The sequence below is a fragment of the Periophthalmus magnuspinnatus genome, chromosome 4 (genome assembly GCF_009829125.3).
Source record: "Periophthalmus magnuspinnatus isolate fPerMag1 chromosome 4, fPerMag1.2.pri, whole genome shotgun sequence".
In the NCBI taxonomy this organism is placed as follows: Eukaryota; Metazoa; Chordata; class Actinopteri; order Gobiiformes; family Gobiidae; genus Periophthalmus; species Periophthalmus magnuspinnatus.
The window spans coordinates 27,178,146-27,196,094 of record NC_047129.1 but is presented as its reverse complement, the minus strand read 5'-3'; the positions used below and the strand labels follow the sequence as shown (position 1 = coordinate 27,196,094).

At 43.7% G+C, this 17,949-nt stretch overlaps 1 protein-coding gene across 4 annotated transcripts in view; it reads left to right on the top strand.

Annotated features, from left to right (window-relative positions):
• The window catches only part of pde4ba (phosphodiesterase 4B, cAMP-specific a), a 224,040-nt gene extending 206,656 nt beyond the window's left edge, over positions 1-17,384 (top strand). For 3 of the 4 annotated variants that reach the window (XM_055221043.1, XM_033965773.2, XM_033965774.2), the window contains 8 exons: positions 6,984-7,077; positions 11,619-11,902; positions 12,020-12,184; positions 13,105-13,204; positions 13,295-13,449; positions 13,534-13,656; positions 14,003-14,185; positions 14,292-17,384. In XM_055221043.1, coding sequence (XP_055077018.1) covers positions 6,984-7,077; positions 11,619-11,902; positions 12,020-12,184; positions 13,105-13,204; positions 13,295-13,449; positions 13,534-13,656; positions 14,003-14,185; positions 14,292-14,702 — 1,515 coding nt within the window. In that variant the 3' untranslated portion in view covers positions 14,703-17,384. Of the gene's footprint in view, positions 1-6,143; positions 6,288-6,983; positions 7,078-11,618; positions 11,903-12,019; positions 12,185-13,104; positions 13,205-13,294; positions 13,450-13,533; positions 13,657-14,002; positions 14,186-14,291 lie in introns of those variants that run through there. The other variant, XM_033965775.2, reaches the window with a different exon arrangement.
• The last annotated feature ends 565 nt before the right edge of the window (positions 17,385-17,949 follow it).

Here is a 17,949-nt window from a genome sequence, read left to right as displayed (position 1 = left end):
GTTGCACTTTAAAAAAACACAAACATAAAGTTTAGTTATCATACTGTACTGTTATGTCTAATGTGTCACCGACAAAACCTCCTTGTCCTCAGTCAGGGTTAAGAGGGTCAGCCCTGCAGTCACTGAGCAGAGAGCGCCCACTAGTGGCCCCAGAGCAGACCTGTCACCTCACACCTGCTCGTCATACCCAGTCTGCACAGAAATGAGCCTGACACATGCTCGGCGATATCATAATACAGAATGTTCCACTCAACAGCGACGATAATATGGATATAGACAGATTCAGGGTTTTTTTGTTTGCTTATTTGGGTTTGAAAAAAAAAAAAACATCTGTAAAATATATATGATAAGGATTATAACGTATAACTTGGCCTGGTAGCGTCGTCTGTTTGGCTTCATAGAGTTGCATAAGACGAGCCGGTAGCAAACAGGGGTAAAAGGGGGTAAAGTGTGAAGGTCGTTAAAAGTCTTAGCCTCATTAAGGTTTTAAATACAGTCATCTGGACAGTGTTTTTGAAATCTGGGAGCCATTTTCAGTCTGAGTACATATTTATCCCAGTGCTTCCTGTATCCTCGCATACATTCCTCCAGTATCCACCTCCTGCTGCCTGCGTCGTGTCTGCCTGTTCTGTGGGCTGTTAAGGCTAAAGCTAACGCTGCCCCCCGGGGACCCCCTTTCCTCCAGCACAGTGCACAGACATCCCCCGCTGCCGTCCAAGTGCTTTTCTATATATTATGCAGGGAGCTATTATATAAAGCCCTACCTCTCTGCCTCTTTCGCACTCACTGCCTCTTCTTCTCTCTCTCCCTCTCTCTTTCTGTCTATTTTTCTCTCTCCCTCTCAGTCTCTCTCTCCTTCTCTCTTTCTCTATCTCACTCCCTCTCTCTCTCTCTTTCCCTCTCTCTGTCTATCTCGGTCCCTCTTTCTTTCCCTTTCTCTCTTTCTCTCTCTATCTCTCCCTCTCTCTTCCCCCTTTGCTTTCTCTCTCTCTCCCTTTCTTTTTTCCCTTTCACCTTCTATCGCTCCCCTCTCTCTCATGCTCCCCCTTCCTGTCTCTCTTTCTTGCTTTCTTTCTCTCAATTTCTCTCTCTCTCTCTATCACAACCCCCACCCCCTCTCTCTCCCTCTCTCTCTTTCCCTCTCTGTCTCACTCTCACTGTCTTTCTCTCTCTGTTTCTCTCTCTCCCTCTACCCCCACTCCCCTCTCTCTTTTTCCCTCTCTCTCTCTACCCCTCTACCCTCTCCTTCTCTCTCTCTCTCCCTCGCATTCTCTTCCCCTCTCTTATTCTCTCTCTCTCTTTCTCCCTCTTTCTCTCTCTCCCTGTCCCTCTCTCTTTCTCTCTCTTGCTCCCCTCCTCTCTCTCTACCCCCTCCTTCTCTCCCTCACATTCTCTCCCCCTCTCTCATTCGCTCTCTCTCTGTCTTCCTCTCTCCCTGTCCCTCTCTTTCACTCTCTTGCCTCCCCCTTCTCTCCCCCTCTCTCTCTCCATCCTCCACACTTTCTCCTCTTCTGGCTCCGTTCTTTCTGTGGGAGGATAATCCGTGCTCCTGTGATGTCTCCCCTCCTCCCCTCCACACTAAATATTGGTTCCCACGTATAGCGCTGCTGTTTACGCTTTTCCCATGAATGCAGAACACTGCGGACATTTGCAGGATTAGGGGGTTGGTGCACACGCCCACCCGCTCAGATTTTTGTAGACATTTAAAATCTAAACTTGCAATGTTTCAAGCCAAAATTACATATATGTGGAGATTTGAAAATACAGGCTGGGGCATAGTTGTGTCTGGAGCCGTCCTGCGCAAAAATGTCTGTGGTGTAGTGGTGCGTATGGGCGACAGTAGCTGAGAGCGAAGGTTTGGGGTTCGAATCCCGCTCTCGACGCAAACATCATGGGTTGAGCGGAGGTTGGCGGTGCGATTCCAGTTCCCACGAATGAATGAATGAATGAATGCTGTCGTTGTGTCGTCGGGCAAGACACTTAACCCGCCTCGCCTCCATCGTCTGCGCACACTGGTGTCTGAATGAGCGTGATCATGTGACCTTGTGTACAGATGTTTAGCCTAGCGCGCGCACTTCTATAAAACCGTCTCTAAAACCGCTTTAGTCTGGATGTTCTGTATTTATAAACCTCTCCTCCTCCTCCTCCTCGTCGGGCAGCAGTGCTAGAAATCCCCCTTTTCTTCAGCGCAGGTGGGGAGGGGGCGTCGTGACTGCTCCGAATCCCAGCGTACCCGTCCATGCGCTGCACTGGGAGCCTCCGAGCGCTAGTCTGGTGGTCTCCCGGTTTAGCGTAGCGCGTATCAACGTTAGCTTCAAGGACGGACCATCGATTGTGTAGCCGCGGACAGACGGAGCGACGGGGAGATTGATGACTGTGTTGGCAAGTGGCAAAGAAATTGACGTTAAAGTGGCGGAGGAGAGAGGAAAGAAGGGGAGGGGGGAGAAAGAGGAGGAGGAGAGAAAGGCGGGGGGGGGGGAGAGGAGAGAGAGCGAGAGGAGCGAGCAGGAGAGTGAGGGGAGAGAAGAGAGTGAGAGGAGGGAGAGAGGGGTGAGAAAGAGAAGGAGGAGAGGGAAGACAGAGGGTGAGAGAGAGAGAGGAGATAGAGGGGAGTGAGAAAGAGGAGGAGGAGAGAGAAGAGAGGGGCTGAGAAAGAGAGAAAGGAGATAGAGGGGAGTGAGAAAGAGGAGGAGGAAAGAAGAGAGGGGGGTGAAAGAGAGAGAGTGAGAGGAGGGGGAGAGAGGAGGGAGAAAGGGGGTGAGAGAGAGGGGAAGAAGGAGTAGGGGAGCGAGTTGAGAGGAGAGAGTGAGAAGAGGGAGAGAGAGGGATGAGAAAGAGAAGGAGAGAGAGGGAAAAGAGAGAAAAGAGAGGGGAAGGAGAGATAGAGGAAGCCAGAGAGAGAGAGAGAAGGGGGAGCGGGAAAGAGGGGCAGGAGGGAGAAGGGCAGAAGAGAGAGAGAGTGAGGGAGAGGAGGATAGGGGGAGGGGATAGAACACGGTGGTAAAGGAGGAGCGTGGTGCATCCTCGTGACAGAGCGATTCTCTTGTCGTCTGCCTGGGAACAACAGTCTGGGAGCAGATGCCATTTGGGTCATTTCATCATCACCTGCTCAAAAATACAGTCATAATAAAATATATGTTTGTGTGTTTTTTTAGGATGGACTTGGCGCTCGCTCGTCAAGAATCACAAATACTACATAAGTAATACAATAAATACCATTCAAAGAAAATCCTACTCTTATTGTGCGACTACAGTAACGAAACACTACAGCCCAAATGTTCTGCAGGATGTTATTTATCCTGTTTAAAGCTGCACTGTGTAACTTTTCTGCCACCTGCTTGTCTCTGTGGAGAAGTTAATGTTGTTCATGTAATTGAATACGTGTTTTACTGCTCAAAAATACCTTCAGAACGTGCACTCCTACTGTGAGTGGGAGCGCCTCTCCACAGATCTGACCTGTAACGTGACCTGTTGATAGATAGATGGACGGATGGACAGATGGTTGAATGGATGGATGGATAGATAGATAGATAGATAGATAGATGGACGGATGGACAGATAGTTGAATGGATGGACGGATCGATGGATGGATGGATAGATAGATAGATAGATAGATAGATAGATAGATAGATAGATAGATAGATAGATAGATAGATGGACGGATGGACAGATAGTTGAATGGATGGATGGATGGACCGATGGATGGATGGATAGATAGATAGATAGATGGACGGATGGACAGATAGTTGAATGGATGGACGGACAGATAGATAGATAGACGGACGGATGGACAGATAGTTGAATGGATGGATGGATAGGTGGATGGATCGATAGATAGATGGACGGATGGAGAGATGGTTGGATGGACAGATAGATAGAAGAAAGAAAAACTAAATCTCTAAATCTCTGCATATTTCCTCTACTCCTCCTACTACCCCAAACATTACTACTACTGCTACTACTATTACTACTACTACTACAAATGCCTTAACTGTTTTTAGCACTGACAAATGCAGATTGTTGCCATCTTTTTAACCAGATAAACACTTATATAATCATTCCGTGTAGGTGACTATCCAGCCTTGTCTATAACAGTCAGGATTCCCACAACAATAACAACACAAAATCGCTGCACACGGCACCGCTGCTGTTGCCATGGCGCCCAGGACTGGTAATTGTACACAGCCGCTCGCAGGTATAGACCCGCAAAAGTCACGGCCTTGTGTCACTTAAATTGAAAAAAAAAGGATGCAATTATCTCCGATCTCTCTTTCCCTCTCTCTCTTTCTTTCATTCTTTTTGAGCGTCTTCCCTCACTCCCTCCCTCCGCTGCTTGTGTGTTAAAAATAGCGCTCCGCAGACACCCTGACAGCATCTAATATTATTGTGGGAAGCAGATAATGAACAGGCTTATGAGTTCTCTACAATGCCCACCGCGATAGAAGACTCCAGAGAAATGGAGAGAGCGAGAGGGGGAGTGAGAGGAGGAGAGGGGCGGACGGGTAATAGATATAATAGTGATAAAAATACAGTCTGCTAGCATACACTGTTTGGCAAAATGGGCTATCTGCACCCGCCCCTACCCATCAAATCCAAGTCTTATTGTTTTACAGAGGAGAGGAGCGGCGGCATTCCGACACAATGGTGCATGGAAGAACGGGGGATTACAGCAGAAGTGGGTTAATATTCCCGATTGAAATAAAAGTAAATGATCATTATATGCGAGTGAAGGAGTTCCCGTTTTTGACGCAGTTGCAACCGTAGACTGGCTATGTAAATGGGCATACAGTAGCTAACCTGCTAGCCGCCGCGTTCCAAATAGGAGGTGAGCATGGGCGCGCTTCCGGGTCCATCGACTCCGACTCCAATTCACTTCGTATTGAAAAACCGCTGGCCTCTTTCTGTAACTGCTGCTGTCAGACTCGCCATTTTGCCCTTAAAATGTCCATATTCTGGGATTTTTATGTCGCTATTGTGTCTGTAAATTAAGATATGAACATTCAGACACCTTCTTTCACCAAGGTTTATCTCGCTAGCCTTAGCAACAGACTTGATTGACAGCGTTGCTAAGGGCCCACTCCCTCATAAACCAGCGGTGCACGTGACAAGCGGCGTTATCTTCAACAGCCTCACCCCGAATTGTCTCGTTGGTTGTTAAAATCTGTAATTCGGCTTCAAATTCGCACCATAACTTCTGCCCTCGATGAGCTTCATTTGGTTGGCTGATGTCACACTCATTTAGTCCACTTCTTTACACCGTCTTTGGTACAATTTGAGCGACTTTTAGCGAACTTTAGTAAGAATACTTTGACTATATAGGACACTGTACGCTAACAGAGTGAATAGCTCTCATTAAAGCTGTAAAATGAATCATTTTTTGGAAGAAGCTGCAAAACTGTGGCATGTTCTTGTTGTTTAGATAGCGCTGAGAAAGCCAAATATTTTCTTTTTTGCGATTATCTTCCTGTCCACTGCATGATCTTTGAGTATTTATTAGTTTTAGCATGACAAAAACCTCATATGCCTTCATAAAATACACCAAAATACTTCACATAACAGTACTGTCAGTGTTTCCAGACATGTTTTATTTTCATTTATAACACTGCAGTTTGTTTAACCCTCGTTTAACTATTTCAACCATGTGGGACAGTGTATTCCCACCGTAGAGATCGGAAAGCATGGCAGCGAAAAGCACAAAAACACAGAATTCTTGCGAGTGAGAAAGACTGGTGCAGCACTGGAGCTATGGAGGAACCCCCGCTGCAGTCAGATAAACATCACCACCCCCTCCCATTTTCCTCCTCTCGCCGTCCTCCTCCTCCTCTCCTCCCTCCATCCCTCTCTGCCCTCCTCCTTCTCTGCTTCTCTCTGGCATTCTCATTATTCATCAGTGTTCTCCCAGTCCACCACGGCTCTAGACCACCGAGCCAAAAAAGCCGTCGCTGGTTACTGGTCGGACCTCTCCCCGCTTTCGGACACTCGTTTTGGGGCTTACGCGGGGCTGGACTCACCCCGCTTCTCACAATAACCATGGAGCTTTTCAGATTTTTCCACTTATTTCCTTGCACTGAGATGCAGCCGACCGCTCGCTACTGCTCATTTTGCTGAGAGAGGAGGAACGCAATAGGATCAGAGCAAGATTTTTTATTTTTTTCCCCTTTTTTTAAAATCTTGTGTTATTTCGATTCCATTGGATTACAGTTCTGGCTTTGGTTCGGAAGGAAAGAACGGGATCCAAAATGCCTGAAGCTAATTACCTGCTGTCTGTTTCGTGGGGTTACATCAAGGTAGCTACGTCAATTTTCGGGATACCTCCATATTGAATTTCTATGCTCTTAATGCTAAAACTAAATCATGTATTACAAGTCAGATGTTTAAGTTTAATGCTAACGTGTGATTTTTTTTTATGATCCAATGGCTGGATGGTGTATTGTGGTTTGGGCTCCACCATTTTAGCCCTCTGCAGTTTCAGTCTGTGTGTCTGTGTGTCTGTGTGTGTGTCATAAACATCCCTACTGCAGTGGCTGGCGTCTCCTGTCAACCGCATCTGCTCCCTCCAAGTGTCTCCGATCACCTTAAGCACGCTACACGTCACTGGGATTTCATAATGTTGATCATGTAAAAATGCAACGCGAGCTGTGACAAATTTTCAGCTTGGAAACGTTGTGATTTTTCAGTGACGCAACGAAACAAGCTCTTAATGTGTTATACCCGTGAAATGGTTGCAGGGGGCGAGCGCGCGTATGCAAAGGTGAAAGTCTGTGCAATCTTACAAATAATTACACTCGCTAATGAATTTAATGGAACGCAGGGAGGGGTAAGACACAACGCCCCCCCTGCTGGGTCCATGCTGTAATTATGGAAATGTTCTCGTTCCTATTGACAATGCTCACTGGCCATGCATATATTTTCCATGAACTGTTTTGTAGCGTCATGTATGTTCCCCCTATCTGACCGTGGACCTTTCCTCTTGTGTCTTACAGTTCAAGAGAATGTTGAACCGGGAGTTGACGCACCTCTCGGAGATGAGTCGATCCGGAAACCAAGTCTCCGAATTCATTTCCAACACCTTCCTAGGTAAAGATCAAGTCACTGTACACAACACAACTCATGCAGTTCAAATTCTGCACAATAAAAATCCCAAATCTTTATAAAAATGTGCTCTAAATGTGAAGAATCGTGCATACGTTTCAGTTGTTTGTTGACCTCGTTCTTGGGGTTCCATTTTTTCGCAATGCTGTGTGAGTTGTTCCTGCTGGTGTGGGGGCGTTTCATAAAATACTGCGCCATCAAGCCTTGTCTAGAAGCTCAAGGCGCAAGAAGTTGGAAAAAATGGTCAAAAACTGCATCGAAATTCAAATATTTGTGAATTTAAGCCGACAAAGTTTGATTTAAATGCTTTTCGGTGACTGCTTTGGGGATTGGAGATGTGATTGACAGGTGAGTTAGTTCGCCTGTAATCGGAGCGGTGGATTTGGACAAGACGCTGTCAGTGTTGCACAATTAGGGGTTGTAGAGTTTATTACGTAATTTAGCCTGTATCGTATTTCTGTATTTCAAAATCATTGCAAAATTTTGGACAGTCCATTAATTGGCTTCATATGCGGATTGCGTATTGGTGAGTGCAGACTTTTCCCAACGAGATAATGCCCTCAAAGATACGAGCTAACGTTTCACAAAGCCGGCGGACACCGAAGCAACAGAGCTCTCCCGGCTATTTATAGGAACCAAGGATCGATCGGCCACCCTGCTCCGGTGTAGGGCTGTCGGTAGCTCCTTCGCTCCTGATCGTGGAGAATAATACGGAGGGAGGGGCGAGTTTTTAGTGATGGGAGGGGAGGGGAGAGACAGGAGCAGAGGTACAGAGGAACCCCCTTTTTTGGCGCCGGGAGCTGAGCAAAGCGAGTGACTCATAGCGATTTGAATGCATCTGGATTGGGCAGGGATACCGCACAGTTGGACGTTCCCTCCTCCCTGTGAGGTTAACCCCGGGAACTACGTCGCTGATAGACATCGCGCAGATAAGACGATCGTTTAGGGCGGCCAGCTCGGCGGTGGTAAAGGAAGGACACGCGACTACAGCTATAAGGAACTGATTGAGCAACCAGGCTGTTTAATCTTAATGTTATGATGACTTTATTAGTGATTTTGAAAGTTTTGAATATAAATAAATATTAATAAAGGCAATAATCAAAGACAATCCAATCACCAGTGTATGGCATTAAGATACAGTATGTAACTTCACTTTTGTTGAACATTCTACATAGAAACGGCTGTGTTTTATGCCATACCGCGGAAGATTATAGCTAAAGGTACAAGCAGATGGAGGCCGACAGTCAGGTTTGTGGAGATGCAAGCCCTCTCAGAGTAAAGAGCCATATTTTTCCACATTTTTCTTTTATTTTAGCTTTTATCTTAGTGTATTTTTGGCGTAAACATTGCATACGGTGCAACTTTAACTGTAAAATACACAAAAACATATGAAATAATAAAACTCAAATACTTCACGATTAAACAAGGTCAGTATTTTTCTCAAACTGCATGTAATTTGCAGAGTTGTATTGTCATTGTCATAGCTACAGGTTTGCCAGTTTGAGTCGTGACTACTGTTGTTGTATCCTTGTGCAAGACACTTCACGGGCAAAGTAATAAGGCAGATTTTTATAGGAAAGGCACTACTACTTTTGCATTGCACTGACAGTCATCAATGTTGCAAACTGATAAAATTTTGCAATATCACTGTTTGGAAATGTTCAGTATTTAAGCAAGGTTCAAACTTCTGTAATTCAATTGTGAAATAGGGACAGTGAAAAGCAAATCACCTCAATCAGCTCAGAATATAACCGTACGGAGGTTTGCAGAGCGTTATATTGACCAAAGACGGGCCGTACTCTCTCATCATCTGACCCTGCTGCTGTATAATCATAATTGTCTTTGATGGGCCAGTAGCTGCGCAGCACACCCAGGGAACATGCAAGGAGGCCAGGGGAGGAAAAAAATAAAACATCCCCCCTTCCTCCTCCTCCTCCTCCTCCTCCTCTTTCTGTAGCGCATCTGCATCTCACAAGAGGCTCAAGGAGGAGGATGAAAGGATCGGGACGCGACCAAAATAAACATATAAGCAGGGCACCGCGGAGCGAGGGAGAAGAGGGAAGAGGAGACGAGACGAGACAAAATCGAGCATAGGTTTGAGTCCGTGTGAAATGGTGGTTAAAGAAGGGATGAGTTAGAAAGGTGTTAGTGTTAATTGGGGCGTTGCGAGTTTGAATCCTTCTGCAAGACACGTCGCCCACAGTCATAAGGCAGGTTTTTGCAGTGATATCTTTGAATTTGAAACAAGAAAGTAGTTCCTGTTAGTTATATATTTTGTTAGTATTTAAGCTTATGTTTGATTTTGTAGTTATAACGATTTTGTCATGCATCACATTTGAATCACACAGTTGAATTTGGAAATATGGCAGTTCATTACACTTCATTACACAGTTTAACAACAATTTCATGTCTGTTTCTTAATAGTTTGGGATTAATATAAACGCCTGTGGTTAAATATGTAAATGCAGACCACCTCGTAAAATAACTAGTCTCTATATCGTCTTAATTCTTACACATCCTGTCTATGAGAACACATAATTACCCATTTACAACTGCAGGGACGAGGAGGCTGAGAGTCGCTGAGAGACTGAAAAATACTGCAGGAGCAAGAGAGAGAGGGGAAAGAGGGAGGGAGGAGAAGGAGAGATAGAGTGAAAGTGATTATTTGAATTACAGCTTGTAATTGAATCACCCTCCGCAGTGGGAAGGCTCATAGGCTAGCGCTGAACCGAGTTGTGCAACGATATCTGGCTGCACTTAAGGAAAAGCATTGAAGCCGGATGTCATTGCAAATAAATATGCCCAAGACAATGGATTTTTAAGTAGTTCTGAAAATCCGAGCATGTTTTTTCTTTATTATTAGAGAATACAAGAGCTGCTAAATACGAAAGAACAGTGGCTCTCAAACCTTCACGCTAAGAAGAAGCACCCGATCTACGCCTGCTCGAAAACAAGACCGTTCCAGATGAAAAAAAACTAAAATAAAAATGTGTAAAATTGGATCCCGTCATTGCTACAGCACCTATAACCAAGAAACTACCCAAAGGAGAACCAAAAACATGCATTCTTACTATGCTCAGGAACCTGTAACTTGGTTTGAGGGTGTCATCTGTGTGTCTCCATGGATATTTAGATCAATTTAATGCCATACAGTGAAACATGCGAGGCACAAGAGGACCAAAAATATGCATTCTTACTGTGAGCGGGGGTGGCCTTTCTACAGATCTAACCTGTAATTTGGTCTGGGGGTGTCATCTGCGTGTCTCCATGGATAATTACATCAATTTAATTCCTTAAAATGAAATGTTCCAGGTAAAGGAGGACCAAAAAGTGGATAGATTTTCCTCTAAATTAAGTTTCGGCTGGCCTGGGAATGTCTTGGGGTCCCCACCGGATGAGCTAGAGGAAGTGTCTGGGGTGTGGGAAGTTTAAGAGCCCTGGATAAACTGAAGAAAATGGATGGATGGATAAGCACATATTAAAACAGTAGAGGACCTTGTGTACATGTCCCACAGTTTGAGAAACACTCGTATAGAAGAAAATCTAGTTGGAGTTGTTAAATGTTGTCAGTCAGAACAGGACATTGTGTCTTTGAAATGGCCACCAGCTGAGCATGAGAATGGATAGCCACAAAGTAGTGTGAATAAAACATAAAACACGTGATGAGTGAATGCTGCTCCACCGTAGAGGAAGCCACCTGCTGCGTATAATTTTACAGTGCACCTGGATCCGGAGTTTAACAGGCACCCATTTAACAAAACACTCACATATTTTGGCTCTTACGTAACTATCTAACCCTGTGTGGATGAAGTAGCCGACTGTATATTAAAGCAAAAGTACCAAAGCCAAAGATGTGCTTAAGTAGAAGTATTTCAAGTATTGCATAAAGCACACGTACCTAAAAATGTAACTTTTTTCGGTGCGGGGGTGCCTGCTTGTCGCTGTGGATATGTATTGCCTAGAATGTTCCACGGTATGGCATTAAACTTATCTCTCTGTACGGGTGTTTCAGTGCTTAAAAAGTACCTCGAAAAACATGCGTTGTTACTGTGAATGTGAGTCGCCTCTCCACAGACCTTGCCCGTAACTTGGCCTAGTATTGTCACCTGCTTGTTTCCATAGAGATGGATAACTTTAATGACGTACAGTGAAACATTCAAGGCAAGGCATCTCCATGATACAAGCAGATATAATGTTGCATAGTAAAGTGTTAAGTAAAGTACAGATACGTAAACATTAACTACTTAGGTTCATTTTTTAAGAAAATGCAGTAGATTTATATCCATAAATTACAGAAGGATGAGAATCTGTAACTGTTGCCATAGCTACGAACAATGTAAAACAAAATATTACATCTTTTGAGCCGAAAAAGCCCTCAAAATATTGCATATAACAGGAAACTGAAACCCATGAATACCTCGTTGACCATCCCATCACCTTCGTATTGTCCTTATTGTACAAATTTTATGTTCTCGAATTACAGATACCAAACCATTTGACTAATCCCACCACCTTCCTCTCCCCAGACAAACAGAATGAGGTGGAAATCCCGTCGCCAACCTCCAAAACGCGTGAGAAGAAGAAGCAGCAGAAGCAGCAGTTGATGACACAGATCAGTGGGGTGAAGAAGGTGTCCCATGGGCCCTCTCTCTCCAGCAGCAGCATCGCACGATTCGGGGTCAAAACCGACAAAGAGGAGCTGCTGTCCAAAGAGCTGGAGGATCTCAACAAGTGGGGCCTGAACATCTTCACCGTGTCCGAGTATTCCCACAACAGACCGCTCACCTGCATCATGTACGCCATCTTCCAGGTAAGAACGAGATCGTGCTGCTGACTTTTCCATGGTTTACTCTCATTTTAGACCATGCTTACCTTCTGCTTACCAATAGCTCTAACCTGAACCTTTCCTTTTTCCTCTTATTTGTAGGAACGAGACTTGTTAAAGACCTTCAAGATCCCGGCGGACACGTTTGTGGCGTACATGATGACCTTAGAGGATCACTACCACGCAGATGTGGCCTACCATAACAGTCTACACGCTGCTGATGTCGCACAGTCCACTCACATCCTCCTCTCCACCCCTGCCCTAGACGTAAGAATCCTGACTCTTAAACATTCACCGTGTAACTTTTGTGATGGAGCGTCGTCACTTACTCGTGTTCATGGAGATTTGTTATTGCTTTGTCTGGATTGTCCCACAGAATGTCATTTAACGTATCTATGTTGGGTGTTACCTTGAAAAACATGCGTTGTGACTGTGAATGGGCTCGCTTTTCCACAGATCTGACCTGTAACTTGCCTGGTGGCATCACCCAAATCAGATCAGCTGCTTGTTTTCATGGAGAGATATGTTTAATGTCGTATTTATATCATATTCCAGACTAAGCCTTAACATTTCCATTGAGACAAGCTGGTGACAAACCCCGAAAACCTTCATAGTGTAGCTTTAAATCGTATTGGGCAATCTTTTATCAGTTTAGGGAATCGTTAGCTCTATTATCCTGCTATAAGAATCCCATGCTGTCTGTCTCATACATGCATCTACGCAAATGGGAAAACTTTATACTTGTTAAATCATTATACAGGCCACTAAAGACTGAAACTTCCATAGAAACATATTTTCCTTTTGTCTGGCACTCCTAACTCTGCGTCACGTTTTGCATGAGGACATGTCTCAAAGCTTCATTTATTACATTTTCCTCTAGCAAACAGTTTTTAGGCTTTTATTATCGTTGTATGTGTGGCAGATTTGGCCGTTTTTATATAGAAGTAAAGCCAGTTCGAAATTAGCAATGCGTTACACCACTTACACAAGTATTTGGCAGTGTAAAATTAGTCTAGCTAATAGTTTTTAGCGATTTAATATTGTCGTTCCATGTGTGGTAGATTGGACAGTTTTTATATAGAAGTAAACGCCGTCCGAAATTAGCGATGTGTTATACCACTTGCATAACTGGCAGACTAAAATGACTTGGCGTACATTAACTGTTCTCTCTTCTTCTTTTTTCGCAGGCTGTCTTCACAGATTTGGAGATTTTGGCCGCCATTTTTGCCGCAGCGATCCACGACGTTGACCATCCAGGAGTATCGAACCAGTTCTTAATCAATACCAGTAAGTTAAACTATATACAAGCATACGTTACCAAACCTGATGTATATTTTGGCGTGGGCTTTGTTAAACATTACACTGGTTTCTGTCCAGATTCTGAGTTGGCGTTGATGTACAATGATGAGTCTGTGCTGGAAAACCATCACTTAGCTGTGGGATTCAAGCTGCTACAAGAAGACAACTGCGATATCTTCCAAAATCTCACCAAAAAGCAAAGGCAGTCGCTAAGAAAAATGGTCATTGATATGGTACGATATTAAAACACAATACCACCATTTCTCGTTTTATATATATAGCTGTGTACAAAATATTAATATGACTTCTTTCTTTAGGTTTTAGCCACAGACATGTCAAAACACATGAGTCTCTTGGCCGATCTGAAGACAATGGTTGAGACTAAGAAGGTGACGAGTTCGGGAGTGCTATTGCTGGATAACTACACCGACAGAATACAGGTAGGCACCGTTGTGTATGTGATGCTAGTGTAGAAAATGAAGCCTTTAGCGCCTCAGCATTTCAGGAGCTAATCAATGCACATTGTTGATGGGTGTGTGGGCAAAGGTCACTAGCCTCCTCCTCCTACACGAATGACACTCTGCTCTCACTGCTCCTCACACCTCATCCATCACCTCCCACCTGCACGTGCTCCAACCCACGCAGGTCTCCATGGGGAAGTCCTCTTAGTTTGGCCATGTTTAAAAAAATATATAAGAGATTTAGGGGATGGACATGCTTGCTACTTAAAGTTTCCATAGGTTGGTTATATTTGCATAACCTAAATAATAATTGTTTTTTTTGTAGGTGCTGCGAAACATGGTGCACTGCGCAGATCTGAGTAACCCCACCAAGTCCTTGGAGCTGTACCGACAGTGGACGGACCGCATCATGGAGGAGTTCTTCCACCAGGGTGACCGTGAGCGCGAGAGAGGCATGGAGATCAGCCCCATGTGTGACAAGCACACGGCCTCAGTGGAGAAGAGCCAGGTATACACAGCTCCTTATAGCTCCCACAGAGAGAGCCAAATATACTGCACATGTGCTGCATGACTATAAACAGCTGACACATTTCTGTGCCCTTGCTGTGTTGCAGGTGGGCTTCATAGATTACATCGTGCACCCGCTGTGGGAGACATGGGCCGACCTGGTACACCCCGATGCCCAGGACATCCTGGACACGCTGGAGGACAACAGGAACTGGTACCAAAGCATGATTCCCCAGAGCCCATCCCCGCCCTTCTACGACCAGGGCCCCCACGGGCTGAGCGCAGGACAGGGGGGGCAGGGAGGGGGAGAGAAGTTCCAGTTTGAGCTGACACTGGAGGAGGAGGACTTGGATGGGATGGATAAGGATGGAGAGGCAGAGGAAGAGGAGGAGGAAGAGGAGGACAGTCTGTCCCGCTCCCCTCCTCTAGATTATCTGGACAGTCAGGAGCAGGACACCATGGAGCCCACCACTGCAATAGAGATCGTGACCCATGAGGCGTCGCCCACGGACACATAAGGCCCACTGCTCTTGGGTTTTTGAGGTTTGAAGAAGAGGGAGGTTCCTCTTGCAGCTGAGCTTTTAATAAGCCCACAAAGGCAAGGCCTTAGTTTTAGCCACACGTGGTCGTCTTGCACTTGGCAGTTTGAAGCCGGACTGGAACGGACTGTTTTGGTGAGAAGGCTTCAGAGTTCTCAGGAAAAACTTAGTGCGAACACTTGGTTTGTGGACACGAGACTGACGGTGAACTTGAAGGATTTTGGCCAGTTTGGAAAATAGTTAGTGGTCTATTCTGGACTGGCATTAATGGACAATGACACTACTGAGAGATGTTTTGTACCTTAAGACTTTTTTACAAACATGATATGATCTAGAAGTAGCATATAGTAAGATCTACTGATGGAGAAGTTTGTATAGAAAGAGTGTTTACTTTTTTCCTGTACCATTTGTCAAAGGACTTTTGTGTGCCTTTTTTACTATTGTCTTTATAATAGTTTTTTATTTATTGAACACTCTAGTTTGTCTGTGAAATGTTTTCTTTTCTTATCCGAAGAGCAGAATCTTTTTGTATGTTAAAAACCAGTCTTCCATGTATTGGGCAATAGAGAAATCCAAACAAATGTCGACAAACAACTTTGGACAACTTCATTGAACAGAAAACCATTTTTAAGTTTCATGTAGGAGCACAATGTTTCTGTGGTAGTCACGTTCATCTACACATCATTTTGTTGTTTCACTTTGAGGTTCTGCAACCACTGGTGCTTCCAACCTTTTCACACCGAAACTCAATCTTTGATGCAAACTTGAGAATAAAGTAATAATCCATAACTCCATGTATCTCAACACCTGCTGCATTGAACAAACCATAACTGAATGTGAACCTTGTGTTTTCTTTTGGTGTGGATCGGAGGGAACACCACTTCAAACATTCACTGCCTAAATCAAATAGTTTTAAACCAAAAATATTAGCAAAATATGATTAGTTAAACCCCAAATCACCACGGCGGCCTGGGAAGGTCAAATACACAAGATGAGAGTGTGTATTTTTAGCCCACAGGTATGCTGCACTTTGAATAATCTGGTTAGGTGGATGTAAGGCCCCTCTGTAATCAGGGCGGCCCCATGATGAGAGCTGGGGCCCCAAACGCTCCACAGACACAGCCCGAGACAATCAGGACGCCTATTTCCTCCACAGCAGAACAATCCTCAAGTGCTGCTTCTGCTCATTGACGTCAGCACAGGTCCCCTCCCGCTCTCTGTTTCCAGGACACTAGGGTTTTTGGGATTAAGCACCAAAATATACAGTAGGCTGTGTGCAGTACACTCTGTCCGCTGTATTTTAAAACAATGTTGCACTAAATTTAAGGAGTTCCAGGGGTGAAGGGGCAAATGTTTGAAGGAGTTTGCAGACCTCAACGTTGGTCTTGTTGGTTTGGGTTTACTGGTAAACTCTAAGGTACTTCATAGTCCTGTCAGCATGCACCAGTCACACAGATGCAGTGAACACTGACTGTATGTTAGTTATGATCAGCCTTACCCATCACTCACCTTTTGTCTCTACTGTTTGTCGCTAGGAGCTCAAGTTGGTCCTTTTTGCTGTTTATAACAGTGTGTATTTATTCTATACTTTAAGCTTGTAAATAAGAAATATGGTTCAGTGTAAGATCTATTTTAATTTATATGCACTTGCATTACCTGGAAGTGGTGGTGTCTATGTGTAGAAGACTCAGATTGAGAGTCTTTTTATATATGTATTATATATTGTTTTATATCTATATAAATATATATAAGTATATATTCGCACAATATTTGAGTGCCCGGCAGAGCAGCAGCTAAAACATCACAGTGCTGCTGTTACGTGAACACTCTGTGACTCCAAAATCTTAATTTGATTTATAATCATCTTTTTTTCTGCAACTGCCTCAAACCTGCACGTTTAAACCAAAAACTGATATCTCACGATACATTATTTATTGCTTTGGACATTTTATTATAATTATTATAATATGAATTGTAGCTAATTGCCAAAGTTTTGCAGTGTACTTTCTACGGGGATGGACCAACTCTTGTTTTGGAGCTTCAGAGTGTTCACGTGGCAGCATCACCATGGTAACCCAGAGGCGACATAGAGGACATGTTAAACTGCATAGACTTGGATATAGAAAACTTATATTAAATGCCTATTGCTTAGTCCTAAACCTACAGCAGTAGTTTCTTTTGTCTCGACCCTAGCTTCCTCATCCAACAGTTTGATTGCAGATTGCTGATATATGAGGCCAGACAGTTCGACAGACACATCTTCACTTAAGGCACTTGATGTAAAAGTAGACCACACAGCGGCGTGTTGTTAGCATGCTACAATATGCCCAGCACTAAATCTTATGTATCTGATTGTGCTAATGTGTGAACTCTCTCTGACCAAACTTGTTAGCAGTTTTGAAATTCAAATTTGTCAGTATTAACATTGTTTATCTACGTTTAAGCTTTTTCAGTCCTAGTTGTGTCCAAATGGTTAGCCAGATTTAGCACTATCTGCATGAAAGATGGGTTTTTTTAATTGTCAATAATATGTTCAAGTCCGCCAGTTGTTCCAGGTGGGTTATTAAATGTTTCACACAATGTATGGTATTCAATTGTATATTGTGTTCAAAATAAATCTGAAATACTTTTTCTATGAAGTGATTAAAAGCAAAGCATGAATCTATTTGTGTTTGCCTTTTTCTTTCTCACTGATAAGGTCCACATTATAAAACATGGGTCAAGCTAACTGGGTCACATGATTCTGGATAATTTGGACATGTGGGCAGCCTGACAAAACAGTTCAAGATGTGCAATCAACTATTCAATCATAGGTGTAATTATATTATTAGTAATATAGTATACATTTATTGTTTACCTAATTGAAAATGTGAAGGGCAGTCATGATCTAACCCATAATTGTTACATTTATTAATTATTTTTCCATTAATTAAACAAATAGTATAGATAATTTGTGCTATTTCATTGCAAATGCTAATCTCTGTATATAATATGTAGTCTATTGAGTTGTGCTTGCACCCATGTTGCTCAGAAACATTGAATTTTCTACCAGAAGCATACATAATGTGAACAATATGAGTACAAGGTCTGACCCCTGTGGAACCCCAATCACCAAAAAGCAGTTGAGGCTTCATCATTAATATCTATGAACAGCAGTGTATTTCAAATTGTGTTTATTACAACACAACACAGCATTGATATATATTCTAGCCTGTGTATAGTTATG